The sequence below is a fragment of the Lutjanus erythropterus genome, chromosome 3, assembly GCF_056507025.1.
Source record: "Lutjanus erythropterus isolate fLutEry1 chromosome 3, fLutEry1.hap2, whole genome shotgun sequence".
Lineage (NCBI taxonomy): Eukaryota > Metazoa > Chordata > Actinopteri > Lutjaniformes > Lutjanidae > Lutjanus > Lutjanus erythropterus.
Genome location: NC_139319.1, coordinates 36,575,181 through 36,591,136, shown reverse-complemented (window position 1 = coordinate 36,591,136; position 15,956 = coordinate 36,575,181). Strand labels below are relative to the sequence as shown.

Genomic DNA, 15,956 nt, shown 5'->3' with positions numbered 1-15,956 from the left:
CACCAATAAAAATTTGGATCCTTAACAATGATGGCCTTGAAGGCATCACGCCTTACCTGGTGCATGTGTTCAGAGAAGAAGTAAATAGCAAGCACACAGCCCGTGGTGCCCGCTATGCAGATACTCCATGCTAGTCCATGAATCATCATTCTCCCCAGCTTCTGGCATGCAGTGTTCTTGACATTCTTGTGATTCACTTCTGCTAGCAGCTCCTGCAGGAAGGACAGGGAAAGAGCGGTGATTTGAGGAAGGAAAAGGGTGACAGAACATTGTGAATTGGGACCATTGTGATGGAAACAGAGGGATAAAGAAGGAGAAGAATGTTTTAGATCATCACATTCCTGTCTGCCACTTATGTGAGAGATGGAGGATGTGTTTTTAGACATTCAAGTATCTGTGTGTTTACACGTACCTTGAGCTGGGTGCAGATATTCTCTGACATGAGTCTGACAGACGTTTTCTTAATTACTTTAAAGTCCCAGGAGCAGAGGACCTTCATGGCCAAGATGCTGTGAGACTTGTCGATTCGGAAGCTCTTGCTTAACGACTTTGACATGCTGTTGGGAAATTAAATAATATTATATTACACAGAGTTGCTTCATCCATTATCATTACCTTTAAAATCAGATATGTTGGTGTAGTTTGTGTTTAGACATGCACCTTTATGTAAAAAAAACTACAAAAAAAAAAAAAAAAAAAGCCTGTACCTGTACACCAGGATGATACATGTGATGAAGAAAGCTGCTCCTATGGTGAAGAAGTATGCAAGCGGCATGTTGTAAGAGTGGTGCTTTGACACACAGTCCAGCCTGGTTCCATTGGACAATGAGACATTCTGTCCTCCAACATCATCCCTGCAGCTCTTACGCAGCCTGTAGTTAGAGTAGTATCCATAGTACATCACTGTGTCTGAGAAATAGCCCTGAGAGAAAAGAGGATGATACAGTCATTTATATAATTTTATTACATTTGGTTTGGATCCAAACATATAAAGAGAACATGATCATTTATCTTGCTGGCAGTCCAAGTCAAGTCAGTTCAATTTAAAGACACATAATGCAGGAGTATGTCACAAGAGATATTATTTGTGTCACCAAATAAATAAATGACTACGAAAGAAATTCAGCAAATTTAAGATTTATATCTGCAGTGCATCTTTATCATTTAAAATGTGTCTATTGTTTTTACTGATGAGGACAGAACGAGAGCATGTTAATTCCGCCTAAATGAACTTATTCTGTTTCATTTATGATGTAGGCTAAAATGTCCTATATTGTTTTCCTGATGAGAGGAGAAAAAAACAATGGGATGGTCTATTAACTTTCATAAAGTCTTTAACATGTGCATGTTTTCAATAACACTTGGTAGTCTATGCACAGTTCAACCCTTCCTGAGATTTACTGATAAGGCCTTTTGTGAATTGTGTTGCGATGGTTTCATTTTTAAAAAGTGGGTCCCTAGAAAAACAGGGAAACATATCTCTGTTGTAAACTGATTTGTATAACTTATTTGTGTGTATGTTTTTTTATTTTTACTTTTTATTTATAAACATTTTTTTTTACATCTTATAAAAAACTGATAAAGACCAGAAAACAAAAAGCAAACAGTTATGAGGTCTTGGGATGATCTGTAAATCAAGGCAAGTTTGCCTACTTTAAAACAGAATATCACACGAGATACAAGCGATATTATAAATGATCTGTCTCACTGGTTTGATGAACACACCATTTTTCCCCGCTGACTGCTACTTTCTTTCATATGGAGTAAGCCATCTGTTCTACAAGATGCAAAAGTTTAGCAATATTATCAAGAAGGCCTGTAGTGGAGCCCTTGTTGTGACGGCCCTTTCGCTCGCTGCCAGCAAGATCTTGATCTCTGATTTTTGCTGCCCCCTTCTGGAAGTCTGAATGGTTTAGCAACACCGAAAGACATGAGCAAGATCAATGATAACCTCTCAACATTCCTTCAAGTGGCACAAAGTTAAGTGGTTAATAATTCTTAAAAGTAAATCTGTAGTAAATAAATTGGAATCTAGCTGTGACATCAGAAAATCTTGCTCGTTATAAACTCAGACTTAAGGTGAGCACAGAGAAACTTTCCTGCTTCACCAGATGAATGTGAAAAAAACCTTGTAGCATCTGCAAATATCCAAGTGAAGTAACATAAGCAAAACAGCTTATTAGTGGACGCTTATTTTGATTCTAGCCAATTAAGGGTGACTTTGTTATTAAAAATTCATTATAGGGGTCTAAAGGTCTATTGTTTTTAAATCTAGGAATGGTTGAGCTCATTCCTACGCCATTGCTGGTTGAATACACACTGGACAGATCCCTTAAATCATCAAAAAAAAGTAAAGGTTTCCTCACTATATCTAGAATAAATTCTAAATCATCTTATTGTGCCTTTGGTCATTATGGTCCCACTCTCTGGAATTCCCTGCCACATGATTGAATATCTGCTACAAGAGTTTCTTCTTTTAAAAGAAAAAGAAAAATATTTTTAAATGTGTGGTTAAAGCATAAGACAATCATTTTAGAATCAGTGTTTTTATTGACTTATATGTCATTATCTTTTTGGTTGTGTTTGACCTGTGTTTTTTTTTGAAGCACATTGAGTCTATACCTGACATCTGAAATGTGCTATATAAATAAAGTTGACTTTACTTGAGTGTAAAAACAAAGGCCTCATAGCGTATATGAGAGGTGTTACAATAACACTACAGCAAACAGCTTACCGCTCCAGTGAGGAGCTCCAGACCAGAGAAGGAGGTTCTGTTTTCAGGCAGTGATGGAGGGTACACTGCCTGAGGCAGCACCAGGAAGGCACCCGTCACCAGGAACAGAAAGAGGTTGAAGAAGAGCAGGGTCTTGAGGAACAGGAAGTATGAGAGGACACCAGTGCCGAAACGGCCGCTCACTCTCTTGAGGGCAACCTGCCACAGTTGGAGGGAGTGCACGAAGGACAACCAGCTGTACCAACTCTGTCTGACAGCCTGAGAGGAGAAAATGTGGGAGAACAAAGGGAACAAACAATCACTAAAAAAAAAAACAATAATTATTTATTTTCATATTGAATTAAACAAGATTTTAAAACTGTTTGTACTTTCATTTCATCATTTTATGTTTTGTTTGTCTATTCCTTGAAAGAAAGACTCTACCTCAAAGAGATTTTCTGCCTGATTAAAGATTAAATTAAAAAAAGAAAAGAAAAAAGAAATAGTGACACGGAAACTTTTCCATGTTCTTCTAAAAATGACTCACAATGCGACAGAACAACTCCAGGCAAATTGTACATGTGTGTTTGTTGTTTAGCCTTTGAGTCAGAAACATGTGACTCATACAAGCACATAAATGCCTGTGCAACAGAGCGATTACTCGGAGCTGATAACAGTGTCCACTTCCTGTACGACTCACTGACACCTAGTTACAGCCCTCAGACAAGAATGTGTCGTGCTGTCTTTTTAGTGTGTTTCTCATTTAGTTTATTTATCACTATGAGAGAAGTGATGTTGCAATTTAAGAACTCACAACACACCTTAAGTACATTTCATTAACAATGTCTTAAAATAGGAATAATGAGGTCATTATGTCTAGACACATAGTGTGATGATTACATTTATGATTGGGAACACAAACCGAAACTGTTACAATTTTACCACTGTGTACGAACGACAAAACCAACAACTCAATCATATGAGCGTCATGTTCCTCTACACCAAAGTTAGATTTCATTTGCTTTAGTGCTTGTTAGCACTGACAATAGTTCTATCTGATCTCTGTTCATCAGCTCACCTCAATCAAATTTACCTATCATTCAATTCATGAGTTGTAGTTGTGTTTTCCATGATGTCACCTGTCACACAGATCGGGATAACCCCGGTAAAAGCCATTATTATAGTACTGTGGGACTGCAACTCAATACTATGACAATCTGCTTAAAGTCAGTGCAAAGAAACAATAATTATGTGTTCTGAATTTGTCACGGCCCAGAAAAAAGTTATTAACCACCCAGCCAAATTTGAATGATTAAAAAAAAATTCCAAACATATTAAATTAGTTTTAAAAATCCTGAAATATATGCAGTTTTCTGAGCACAGAAATTCACTACTATATGGTTCACAGTCTTTTCACATTTTCATTAATTCTATTCCAACATGTATAATGTGTTTAGAGACAAATCTCTGAATTTCTTTTAGAGAGGCTTTAATATTTGGTGGTATATGTTCAACTTCCCAAAAAAAGGTAAAATAAGCATCTACAATTCCAACACAACTCCATCTATTGATGTTAATTTCATTAGCAAAACCATAAGTAAATATGTACGTCAACCTTTTTTCCCCATGACTAAAACGAGCTGATGAGACAGCACAGACATCATTAAGCACTAAGTGTGACTATATCAACATGCAATATTGTTTAAAACTTGAAAAACTAAACAACAACAACAAAAAAATCTCTTTATATGTTCACTGCTATAGACTGCCTGCACATAATGAGCACAGCCAGAACTAACTTACATTAACTACAGTATTTTACAGAAAGTTAAAGTTAAAGTTTGGGAGAAAGAAACAAGGTAATATTTAGCTGCGTTTCCATAACAATCTTATGTGTCATTACAAAATGTGATGATTGAAAAAGACTAAATGTCAACAGTTTTTAATTGACTAAAACTAAAATAGTTCAAGTTTTCTTTGACTCATTTAAGATAAGACTAAAATGCTCAGGCTTTTTTTGGTAAAAAAAAACAAAAAAAAAAACAGGATGAGGTTGACTACATATGACAATAACTAACAAGTACACTTGACATATGACTAAGAAGGAAACTATATAAATCATGATCATGTGATACAATCAAAAAACTACTAAATATACCTTGTGGTGAGAATGTTTGGCACCTACTGTTCGCAAGATCAAGAATGATTTTTCAGTTCCAACACTTAAGGATCTACAGACCCTGTCAGAGGTACAAGGACTCATGTGGGGAAAGAAATACAGGAAGTAGAAGACATAGAGATGTTTCTGGTGATGTAAGTGACTTACAATGATGATGTAATATTTGAGTTGACTGCAACAGGGGATCTCACTGTCAGACAATGTGCGTCTCTCCTTTTGTAGTGCTGATCTCCTGCAGAGACAAAAAGACATCTTCAGACTGATACATAAAAAAAATGATCTAGATGGGAATAATGACAACTAGGACCACATATACCTGAGTTCACGTTTCTCACCAACACTGAAAGGCATCTCTCTGAGCATCCTGACTCTGTCGCTCACTGACAGGTTCTGCAGGTTGTTCACCAAACGATCCCTTTTACTTGCTGTAACACACACACACACACACACACACACAAGACCACGTTGCTTACAATTTAAACTAATAAAAAAACCCCAACATAGATGAGTTATTATTTCAGTGTCTTGTCAGTGCACATCTCCTCACTCTCTGTGTCCTCTGCGTCTATACAGTCAGCCTCCATGCCGTAGCCTCGTATGCTCGGCCTGGCAGAGCGAGAGAAGTCCCGGATGGCGGGTCTGCTCTGCCTGCGCCTCCGAAGCTGCATGGTCCTGTTGTAGTACTGAGAGATGATGGCTCCTCTGCTGCGACCTGACAGAGAAAGAGGATCAGATGGTTCAGAGATGGGGTCAACAGCATTTATTGCCTCAAAAAAGCTCTGAGGCAGCAAAGATAACGGCTTGAGGATTCGTCATCTTTATTTTGAATAAAATAATCAGCAGAGTTTCTGTTAGACAGAAATAGAATATTTGGATGTAACCATAATATATTACAATTACATCTAATCTAATTTGTAATGTAATTACATGTATAATTAGGTGTGACTAGTTACTTCCTAACACTGCTCGTAGGTAAGCCTTGTTTTAGCTGACAGTTGTTGATGTCTTGTGGCTCTTGCCAGATAGTTTAGAGTGAGGAGTCAGCAGTTGGCATAGGTTATATATACAGGTTTTTCAAAAAAAAAAAAAAAAGTGAATCACCACAAAAAAGTATTGAGGCGGATGAGTTCAGTAGCAGGGCTCAAACTATCAATCAACTGTCCCAAATTCTACTTTCAGCTGCCATAAACTTTTTTCCCCATTCAACATAATAAATATAGTTTAATGACATCACTCATTGCTAAGTGTTTCCTGCACTATAAAGAAATATTTGAAATCACCCTATCCTGATTATTGATTATTTTTTTAGTCACTGTTTGATATATTGTTTTCTTGTTTATTTCTAACTGCATGGTACATAAATCACTGCAAACTGCAGTGCAAATGCAAACCTGTTTCTCACTGAAATTTACATACACAGATGTTCTCTCATATCAAAGCACTTAATTAATTTATTTCAATTAAAATGTTTTATTGCTTGGCTTTGTTAAATACTCAATCCTGATTGGTCAACTACAGCATTCTAATGTCTGTTATTTTTGTATAGCAGATGGTTGCTATGAAGAACAGACAGTTGCTATGGACACAATTTTGATCATAGACTCTGGAGTAGAAATAAAATAATTTTTAACACTATAAACTACTTTTAAATTGAACATTTTGAGTCTAATTATTTATTTTTTGGGATAAGTGACTGTGTCATAAGTGGGATAATGTATGATCTTTGCGTTGGGTCCTGCTAACTTTTACATTATCCCTTTATTCCATGATGACACATAAACATAGTGATCTAATTTGTATATGTTTCTCTACTATCCCAGACTTGTCCAAGACACTGTATCTTTGTGTCAACGATGCTATTTTTATTGTTCCTATGATAACAAAAGTTGACCAGTAGTATGCAAGATTAGCTGCAGACAAGCTCCAGCCCCCCTGGTCACTTATACACAAATACATGACTAATGACATTTTTATCTTACATAAAAATGCCAAGATTAATTTATGTATCTGTTGGCAGCAGGGAAGTCCTGAAAGATAAACAGTTATCTTCCATGTTATGCTTCCTGCATTAAAAGTCAAACCAGCAGATATATCTAGTAGCTAACAAGCATCTTCATCAGCAAGCTGATGCCCCTGACCTACCACATACGCTGACAGGAAGATGACAGACAAACTGCTTCCACATGAAACTCTGCTCAAGTAAGACAGCGGTTGCTCACACTCACACTCAATTTGTTGGTTAAGTATGGTGCTATAAGGGCACTTAAGAGTCACTTAAGAGTAACAGTCAATGCAAATAAAGTATTTTCCGTGTGATGACAGTGTCACTGAAATATAAACTTTTCAGGAACTATGACAACAGTCCTGTTCTCAGCAACTGCCGATCACAGCACTGTGAAAGAGTTTCAACAAATAAAGGGTGGTAAAGATTTTCACAACTCGCACAGAGATGCTGAAATATTACAGCTGCTCAGTCCAACGGAACAGCTAGGCAACCGCTTGTAAAATCAGGCTGTCACTGTTGCTGAGTCAAGAGGTGAAGGGAATACTTTACCAAAAAAAAAATAATAATAATTTTTGTGAGTTAGCAACTGTAATGTCAAAAAAATGCACTTGAATTTTCTCCATTTCATCTGATCATTTTAGCTTTATAAAAACAGTATAATGACAAAAATCACTTGTCTGATAGTCATGTTAAATGAAATTGCACCTTTTACTGTTATTCTTTACATTATTGTTATTATCATGTTTATTTACAACATTTATTATTATATTATGCCACTCTTGTAATGTTCCAAGTAACTTTAAAAATCCAATTATTTCAGTGGTTTTGGGTTGTTTCTGAGCTGATCAAGCTACTACTATTTTTATTCAGATAAAATAAAATTTGAATTTTAAATACAAAAGACAATATGCAACAGAAAAAAATAAATACCATAAAACCTTTTCTGATAAAATATGACACTGATTGCTTAATTTTAATGCAATGCATTTTCACTCCTGGGATCAATGTTGCTGTAGTGGTGAGTCTGAGAGTTCTGGCTCTGTGGTCTTATTTTAATATTTTTCTATACTGCTGTTGTTGACATATTTCTTAATTTTCTTGTAGATATTTTACATGTTAGAATACAGTAACTGAAGTTACGGTGGTTTGCTGTGGGTTCTCTACAGCTTTACTTACTGTACTGTTACTGTAATTTTGAGCCTTGTTTTCTTCAAAATATAACAGATTTGAGAGAAGATACCACATGACAAAAGATGTCTTTTTTATGTCACAAAAATGATTCTAACTATTTTTTGACCAAAAATGAGTTACTGCCTTTTTCCTTTGTAGAGCAGCATAGTTCAGTTTTTAGCAAATGCACCAGCTAACATAAAAATATATTTATGACTCATCTTATTTATAATTCCTTTACTGAAATGTTATTTTATGGATTTTTGTGCACCTCTATCTGTTTTACCCTGGTATTGTAATACACACTGACTGACAAAAAACAAACAAAAAAGAATGACTGCTCAACTTGAAAATCTCAATCGACTGAGGGGTCTCCAACTGATGATCCAAGACATTCAGAGGGCAGCCCTACTCTGTACTATACTAAACCACTTTCCAATGATCTCTCTGCATGTACTGTCATCAGAATATTCACAGGCCTTCTGCAGGACTCACCTATGGTGCGACTGGGCATGGAGGACAGGACCTTCAAGGTGGCCGAGGACCAACGTTCACCAATGAGGGGGTCAATCTGTCTTTCATCATCCTCCCAGTCTCCATCACTTGGCCCCTGCCTACCTCCCCTAAACTCATGTCCAGGACTGGACAGGTAGGCTATATTATCTGTCAAAATAAAAGAAAAAAAAAACACATGAAAAATATTGCTACTGCTGGGAAAGACAGGAAAAATAAAATATGATGTTGTTTTTAAATTCAATTTCTATAACAAGGAATTTGTGGACAAACACAAAAGGTTTGAGTTGAGTTTTGTTAGTTATATGGGAAAGTGCTCATTTTACTCAGCTACAAGAGCTCAAAAAGTTCAGTTTAACATTTAACTATTCTGTAGCTCTAACAAAAATCCCAGATATCTAGTCTTGTATCTCGATATTAATACCTATCTTGCCCTCCACATGCTGGCATGCATCTATGTGCTCTCAAACACAGCGTACCTTGACCCTCCTCTTCCAGTTGTCTCTGCAGTTCCTGCAGCTCGAAGGCGTCGGACAGTCCTCCATTGTGACTCTGCTCCGCTATAAGCTGGTTGAATGAGTCGTGAACACCCTCCTCATCTATTGGGCTCCTGACAGAGAGACATGTGGCCATAAAAAAACGGCACAAAGACAGAAAAGAGGGTGATACAAGCTTAGAAACACATTAAAACCAAAGACGCATTTTGGTACAGATCCAGAGTGCTCTGAGGACTGACAACGCAAGAGATAAAACACAAGGACCTTCTGACTCAATCGCCAGTACTCTTATGGGGGGGGAACTGCAGCTTAACAGCCCAAGAAGAGTCTAAGAGAAATACATCCCAGATTGCCTTCTCTGTGACCCGATTCCTGCATTATCTAGAGGAACTGTCAGTCAAATGGACAGACTGTGTTTGTCTTGAAGCACGAAGGAAAAAAAAACACGACAACACAGCAAGTCCAGTTCCCTTTGACTTTGTACTTTTTCCACAGATAGCACAAGAAGAGAGTCACACAGAGACCTATCAGGCCTGTGCTGTTTTTAAATAGAAACATTCACTCTCACAGAGACAGACTGTATGCAAACTCACATACACACATACACACACACACACACACATTCAAACATGCTTTCAATCAAATATGAGAACAATGAAGTAGAGGTTAGTAGTTGGTCACACGGTTTAAAAACATAAATGAAAGCCCCGGGACAGTTCTGCCTTCCTGTTTGGTGCCGAACAAGAGGACAAAGAGTTACTGCTAGTCCTGTCATCTTGGTTCCTTATTTCCCTCGCCTCACGGCCTTTGCTTTAGGTAAGCTGACAGCCTCAAACAGCAAAGCAAACAGGAAAACTGAGACAGAAAACAGAACGTGAAGAGACAGAGAGAACTACTTAAACACTCACTCCAGTCCAGCTTCCATGAGAGGGTGGCTCAGGTCAAAGTTAACATTTCGAGCCATTCTTCTCCTCCTCCAACAGTCTTGATCTGCCCGGCTGTCGGTCTCTTTCGTAGAGGGATCACACCCTCACCTGCTCAGACCTGCACTCCACTCCCACCATGGTGTTTATTTCTCCACCTGAGTAAGAGAGGAGGGCAGAAGGAAGGGTAGGCAGGGCGGGGGGAAGTGAGTGAGTTAGAGGTAAGAGAGGAATGCCTGCAGAGCTCTTGTCATGTTACTGCTTGTCCTGCACACAGTTTCAACTGCACAATGAGGAAACAAATCTTGATTGCAGCATACATGATAACTGACTATTGCCCTTCCAGCCTCAGGCCCCATTTATTTACACCAGCCTTCCCAGCCTCCCATGGGCTGAATCAGGCCCTTTGATCATATGAAAAAAGTATATCACTGTGATATTATTTAAATAATCAATAACACATTTTATGATTAGGTTAATTGGCCCATTCATTGCTTATTATTTTACATTTTTTAAGTGAGGCTGTTTAAGCAGAGGGGAATAACACTGTTTATTACAACGACAACTTACTTCTAATCTAGGATTACAAAGCTCCATTGTTTATTTTGCTGTCCTTTTGTTGTTTCTTTTCCAAATGTGAAAACTAAAGAAGTGGAGAACATAATAGACTGTATATACGTATATTTATTGGCTTCCAATGCATATTCCTGTTATCTAGATCACTCATTCAGAGGGATAGCGAAGATATCTATGGCCAGCTGCTTTATTTATATTCTTATTCTTACAATTATTCCATTCTATTTTATTGTATATTTTTTTAGTCTTGGTTTGGTCTGTACTCCTTATTCCTCACCTGGGTTTCATTCTCAACGCTGTTGCTGCTGTGACACGTGAAGTTCCACCCAGGGAATAAAGTTAAATAAGTTGTATCTTATCTTTTAGGAAAAAAAAGTATATTGTTTTACACATTTACATTCTTAACTTTACATGTCAAACAATGAAAATGTAAACATCTGGTCCCTCAGCATTTTCTCTTTTGAAATCTTGCTCTTCTAAAATAAGTAATAGGTCTGATTTACACCTCGCATTAATATGGGATCTCTATTAGGATAAGGATAGATGTGCAAATTGGGTCTCATATATTATAATTACCTAAGGCCACGTGATCAACAACTTCAAATACTGCAGTTTCATATTTTTTCGCATTCTTTTTTGCACTGTGTCAACACTGACGGCCCTTTATGGTCAGTGCGAGGTGACAATGACTCTGACGGATTACGTCATTTTGTCCGGACTCATGAGAGCCCCATTGTGGCCCCTGCTTGTGATCATGACTGTGGTCAGAGTCAGATGGTGCAGTGTCACCAGTGAAATGAATATTCATGGACGGACAAAGAATGATGCATTGTCAGCGCTCACAGTCACTGTGTGTCATGGGAGGTTTGGAGGAAGCATGCTGGTTCCTGTGTGTTTGTTTGTGTTTTAAAGGCTCTTGAAATCTGTCCTCATTTATCTGCAACAACTGCATATAAACCTTCATCAAAGCCCCAGAGAGGACATGTCCCTGTTGTTTAAAAACATGACCACAGAAGTCGTAAAACAAAATTAGAGAAGAGTGTGGGATTTCAAGGAAATTGAATCCAGATATTCATTAGTACTAATAAAAGTTCTTCAGCAGATTTACTTAAGCCTGCCCTTATAAAGCAGAACAGAGACTGTGGATAAATAAAAAACAATCAACAACTATAAATCCTTCTTTATGATTGCTCTTTGGACGTCATAGCAGGATATAAAAAAACAGCTGATCTGAAAATGTATCCACATACCTCTCATTTAGGACGCATTGCACAGTTCAGAGGATATAATGGGACAATAAACTTTTTTTTTCTCAATTAAATTTCACTTTTAGTACAAGCAATTGACAAAATACACCATAAGATGACACATTTCTAAACCACCAGAGATGTTGCCATACTGCTTATAGTGTGGTTAGATATCTATGAGTTTATAAAGGCTTTTGTGGACAATGATGTCTATCAATGAGGACTTTAATATGAAACTTTTTTAAACAAGATTTCAAGGTTAATTTTTCAAGGTTCAATCATTTATCATTCAACAACACAGAATTGCACAATGAAAGGAAAGTGTAGCCCCTTCCTGCTGTGCAAAGAAACATAAAAGAAATAATTATTAATATATTAAAACATATAATAAAAATAAACTATATGGTGCAGACCAGATTTCTGCATTAACATGCCAAAATCTTTTTTTCAGGTATTTATTTATTGATTTTCCAGAAAATAAAATTGCACATACTGTGATAGAATATTTTATCCATTGTTGTATCTGTATCAAACTCTTTTTTTCATTTATTTTTATAAATTATTTGCACATTCATTATCACTGCACTATCTCAATATCAACATGTTACCACACTTAATTTATCATAAAAAAAAGTGAAACATGACTTTCAAAATACTATAATACTCAAACCAAAAACATGTTCTCAACCATTTAGATCTAATGCTGGATAATCATAATCAAATATTTGTGGAGAGAATAAATGGCAATACTGATTTATGACCCAGCAGCCATATTTGAAAGAATGCTCAAAAGTGAGCTTATCCTCATTTATCCTAACTATTGATTATCTATGAGATCAGGGGGCAACTTTTCTAATTAAAAAAACAAAACAAAACTTAAATTTCTGGGCCAACTACACCACATGTTATTGTTTCTGTTTGTAAAATTAAGGTCACAGTTCACTGTGAGAACAGTTTAGGGTGCATCATATGTCAGGTCCACTTCCTGTTTACATGATTCACCCACAGCTGAGACAGAAGTTCCAACTAGTGATGTGCCTCTTATGATTTCGCATGTTCTTGAGAACATCTGATGTTGAGGGTTTTCTGCAGGTTTAATACTTTGTCATACAAAGGAGCATTTTCCTCTTCATACACATATACACAAAGAGATGCTAGCTGATCCCACAGACATCCAGTAATTATGCTAAACGAGTCTAGAGATTTTCTCATATTGGGTAAATTCCCCTTACCCAATTCCCCTTGAACTATTGCCTAACCACTGCCAAGCTGGAAGTTCAGTTTCCAGTAAGATGCTCATACATAATATAAGAGGCTCATAATATGCTTTTACCATTTACATTACTGGTAAAAGCATCCACCATATCACAGATGCAAGTAGTTGGTGGTGTCTGTTTAATGTGAGTCCACATTTCAATCATTACACACATGTTAATGTGTGAGCTTTTTAGGTACAACAGAGACTGGGACTTTTGCTTGGGGTGGAGGTCTTTCTGATTCTGGCCTTGTTATGTCAGCTGCATGCATGAAGTAGGGTGCAGCTTTGAATATCAGCCAACACACTGCCTATAAATGACTGAATGGCTCAAAAATGTCCCTCTACCACCCTCAACCTTGATCCGTCTTTGGAGCTCATTCTTTTCAGGCCCTGTTACGGCAATCTACTGCACACATCTGCTTTTTTTCTTCTCTCTCAAACATACTTTTCTCACTAGCCAGATTTCCAGGATCATGTTACACTTTCCTTCGGAATCAATTTCATATCCCATGTATTTGTTTTAGTTCATCTGTTTTTGATTTAAATTCTGTCACTTTCTCATTTAAGCAGGGCACAGCAGCAATCACAATGGCTTTACACACCATTGCATTGCTGGGGTTGTTTGTCATTCTCTAGCATTAGTTGTGTTTCCATCCAAACTACCCTGAACACAGAATCTCAGAAAGTATCTTTCAAGGACCCTAACTATGTTGTTTGTGTTTCCAATGTGGTCTAAAGACCTGTGGCGATAAGGCAAATTAGTGATGTCTGTTTTTCATCTAATTTTTGTGCACACACATACAACAATGGAGTCCTGCACTTTGGCACGACGAGACCAATCTGAAATGATCAACACTGCAAGCCCCACTACCTAAGTTCTTGTACTTTTGGAAGGAACTACCTCCTGAACAAGGACTTTTAGGGGTACAAAAAGGTTCTCTAGTCCCTGGGGAAAGTTCCTGCGATAGAAATGTGGCTATTGTGTGTTTAGCCCCATATAAGCCTTTTCCACTAACATGGAGCATGCATGGAACTGTTATGAGCGTTTCTACCGAAAACTAACTTGTTCTGAACCTGAAAAGTTGGTTCCCAACAAGAATCAAAAATTTTCTTAGGAACCAAAGTGGGCGTGTCATATTCTACAGGTTTCTGTTTATGCCACATCCTTAATTACAATGGTTCTGCTCAAAACTGATAGAAATGCAGGCTGGTTCACTAGATAGTACCTGGAACCTGTTCAAGAACCAATACATTTTCTGGTGGAAAAGAGTCCAGAGTGATTTTTTTTGTCTTATTTTAATGAATAAATGTTATTACAAACACTGAAGAAGCCCTCTGAGAGTGCACAGCCAAAACAGGATATTGTGGGGGTGGGACAAACACTCTTAACAGCCTGACAGGGGGTTAGAGTTGAGTAACATTTCTGCCAAATAAAAAATCCTGGGAAAACAAAGAAGAGGCTAACAGAGTACAGCGTGGTTCAATGTGAACTTCTGTTGGGTTACAAGTTAATTAAAAAACATTGTTCCCTCAAGTAAAGGAAATCAACAGTATGAAATAAACCCAGACAAAAAGTGCACTGGTGCTGTAAGACATCCAGAGAATCAGTACATACAAAGAAGGCGCATGAGTGAAAACACTACCTAACATCACATACATGGGCAACCATTTTCCAGAGAATAAAACAGACAAGAGAAGGCAGCTATCAGCAGATACAGGGTGAGGGACAGGGCTGGAATCTGTCCACTCTGAAAGCTTTCAGCAACTGCATGGCAATCAGCTCCCAGAGTACTGAGAAAGACCAATAGAGGAAACAGGGAGGCACACAGTTACAGTAGACATGGCAACAGAAATACTTGTATTTTAATACCCTTGTGTTATGAGTTAGGCATCACAGTTTGCCCCAGGAAAGGAGGGATTACAGAGGGATAATATGGATGTTAAAGGACCAAACATGCAATTTTGTTCATGAAGCAAAGCAGATAATATGTAGAACTTCAACAATTAGTTGATTAATCGATTAGTCAATGAATGGCAAATTAATCACTGTCTATTTTGATAATCACCTAATAGTTAAAAGCAGAGAACAGATACATGCCACTAATAGAGGAGATGAGGGCAGAGAAAAGACGAAATGTGCATGTAATTCACAGGACTCGGCTGCCCCTAACACAGTCAGGCATGCATGTACATTCACAATTACACTGTTATTGCACTCTGAGGCCCATAATCCTGCACGCCTCTCCGCCTTCATTCAGGAAAAAGGACACAAAATTATAGGTTCAGAGTTGGCTGCCTGACAGAGAGTTGAAACCCTGTGCTAAAACAAAGATGTTGCAAAAAATATCTATCTACTCGTCTAACTTGTGTACCACTGAAGTTCATATTCCAGGTTCCAGACATAAAAGAAAGCACAAGAAAAAGACTTCTAGTATCTACAACAAACCACCCTGCAGTGGCTCAATAGAAACAAAAGATCACTCACTCGAAACTGTGAATCTGTAATTACGTCTGCAAGATTTTCTGGTGAACAACATCTAAGAGCGACACTGGGTAAAGTAATATAATGTATGTCTTTCAAAAACACTGACCTCTCCTCCTGTGTTGTTGTCCGTTGCCGACTAGCTCTCAAGTTAACTATGAACTATGTGGTGACCAACGGCAGGCTGCGAACTCTGAACCTGTCAGTGAGTTTCATTAAGTTGAAAAAACTTCACTTTTGAAGTAACAACAAAGCTGCCGTTTCCCAAATCGAGAGGTAGCGAAATAAAGAGAAACAACAGCTTAAAAAACTTGGACAAAGACTTCCAAAAACGTCCACTCACCCGTTCAGAAAGTTGACAAACCCGTTGAGTCTGTGTGCTTTCAGTCTGCC

General features: G+C 37.6%; 1 protein-coding gene across 1 annotated transcript in view; it reads right to left on the bottom strand.

The window, feature by feature from the left end:
- Window positions 1-15,956, bottom strand: part of tmc6b (transmembrane channel-like 6b) — a 21,878-nt gene extending 5,922 nt beyond the window's left edge. Inside the window, exons 1-12 of the mRNA XM_084715996.1 lie at window positions 15,907-15,956; window positions 15,673-15,762; window positions 9,986-10,158; window positions 9,060-9,190; window positions 8,563-8,730; window positions 5,440-5,604; window positions 5,209-5,317; window positions 5,040-5,124; window positions 2,735-2,992; window positions 708-922; window positions 413-557; window positions 57-212 (exon numbers count right to left, since the gene is read on the bottom strand). Of these exons, the coding sequence (XP_084572122.1) occupies window positions 57-212; window positions 413-557; window positions 708-922; window positions 2,735-2,992; window positions 5,040-5,124; window positions 5,209-5,317; window positions 5,440-5,604; window positions 8,563-8,730; window positions 9,060-9,190; window positions 9,986-10,041 (1,488 nt within the window). The 5' untranslated portion in view covers window positions 10,042-10,158; window positions 15,673-15,762; window positions 15,907-15,956. The remainder of the gene's footprint in view (window positions 1-56; window positions 213-412; window positions 558-707; window positions 923-2,734; window positions 2,993-5,039; window positions 5,125-5,208; window positions 5,318-5,439; window positions 5,605-8,562; window positions 8,731-9,059; window positions 9,191-9,985; window positions 10,159-15,672; window positions 15,763-15,906) is intronic.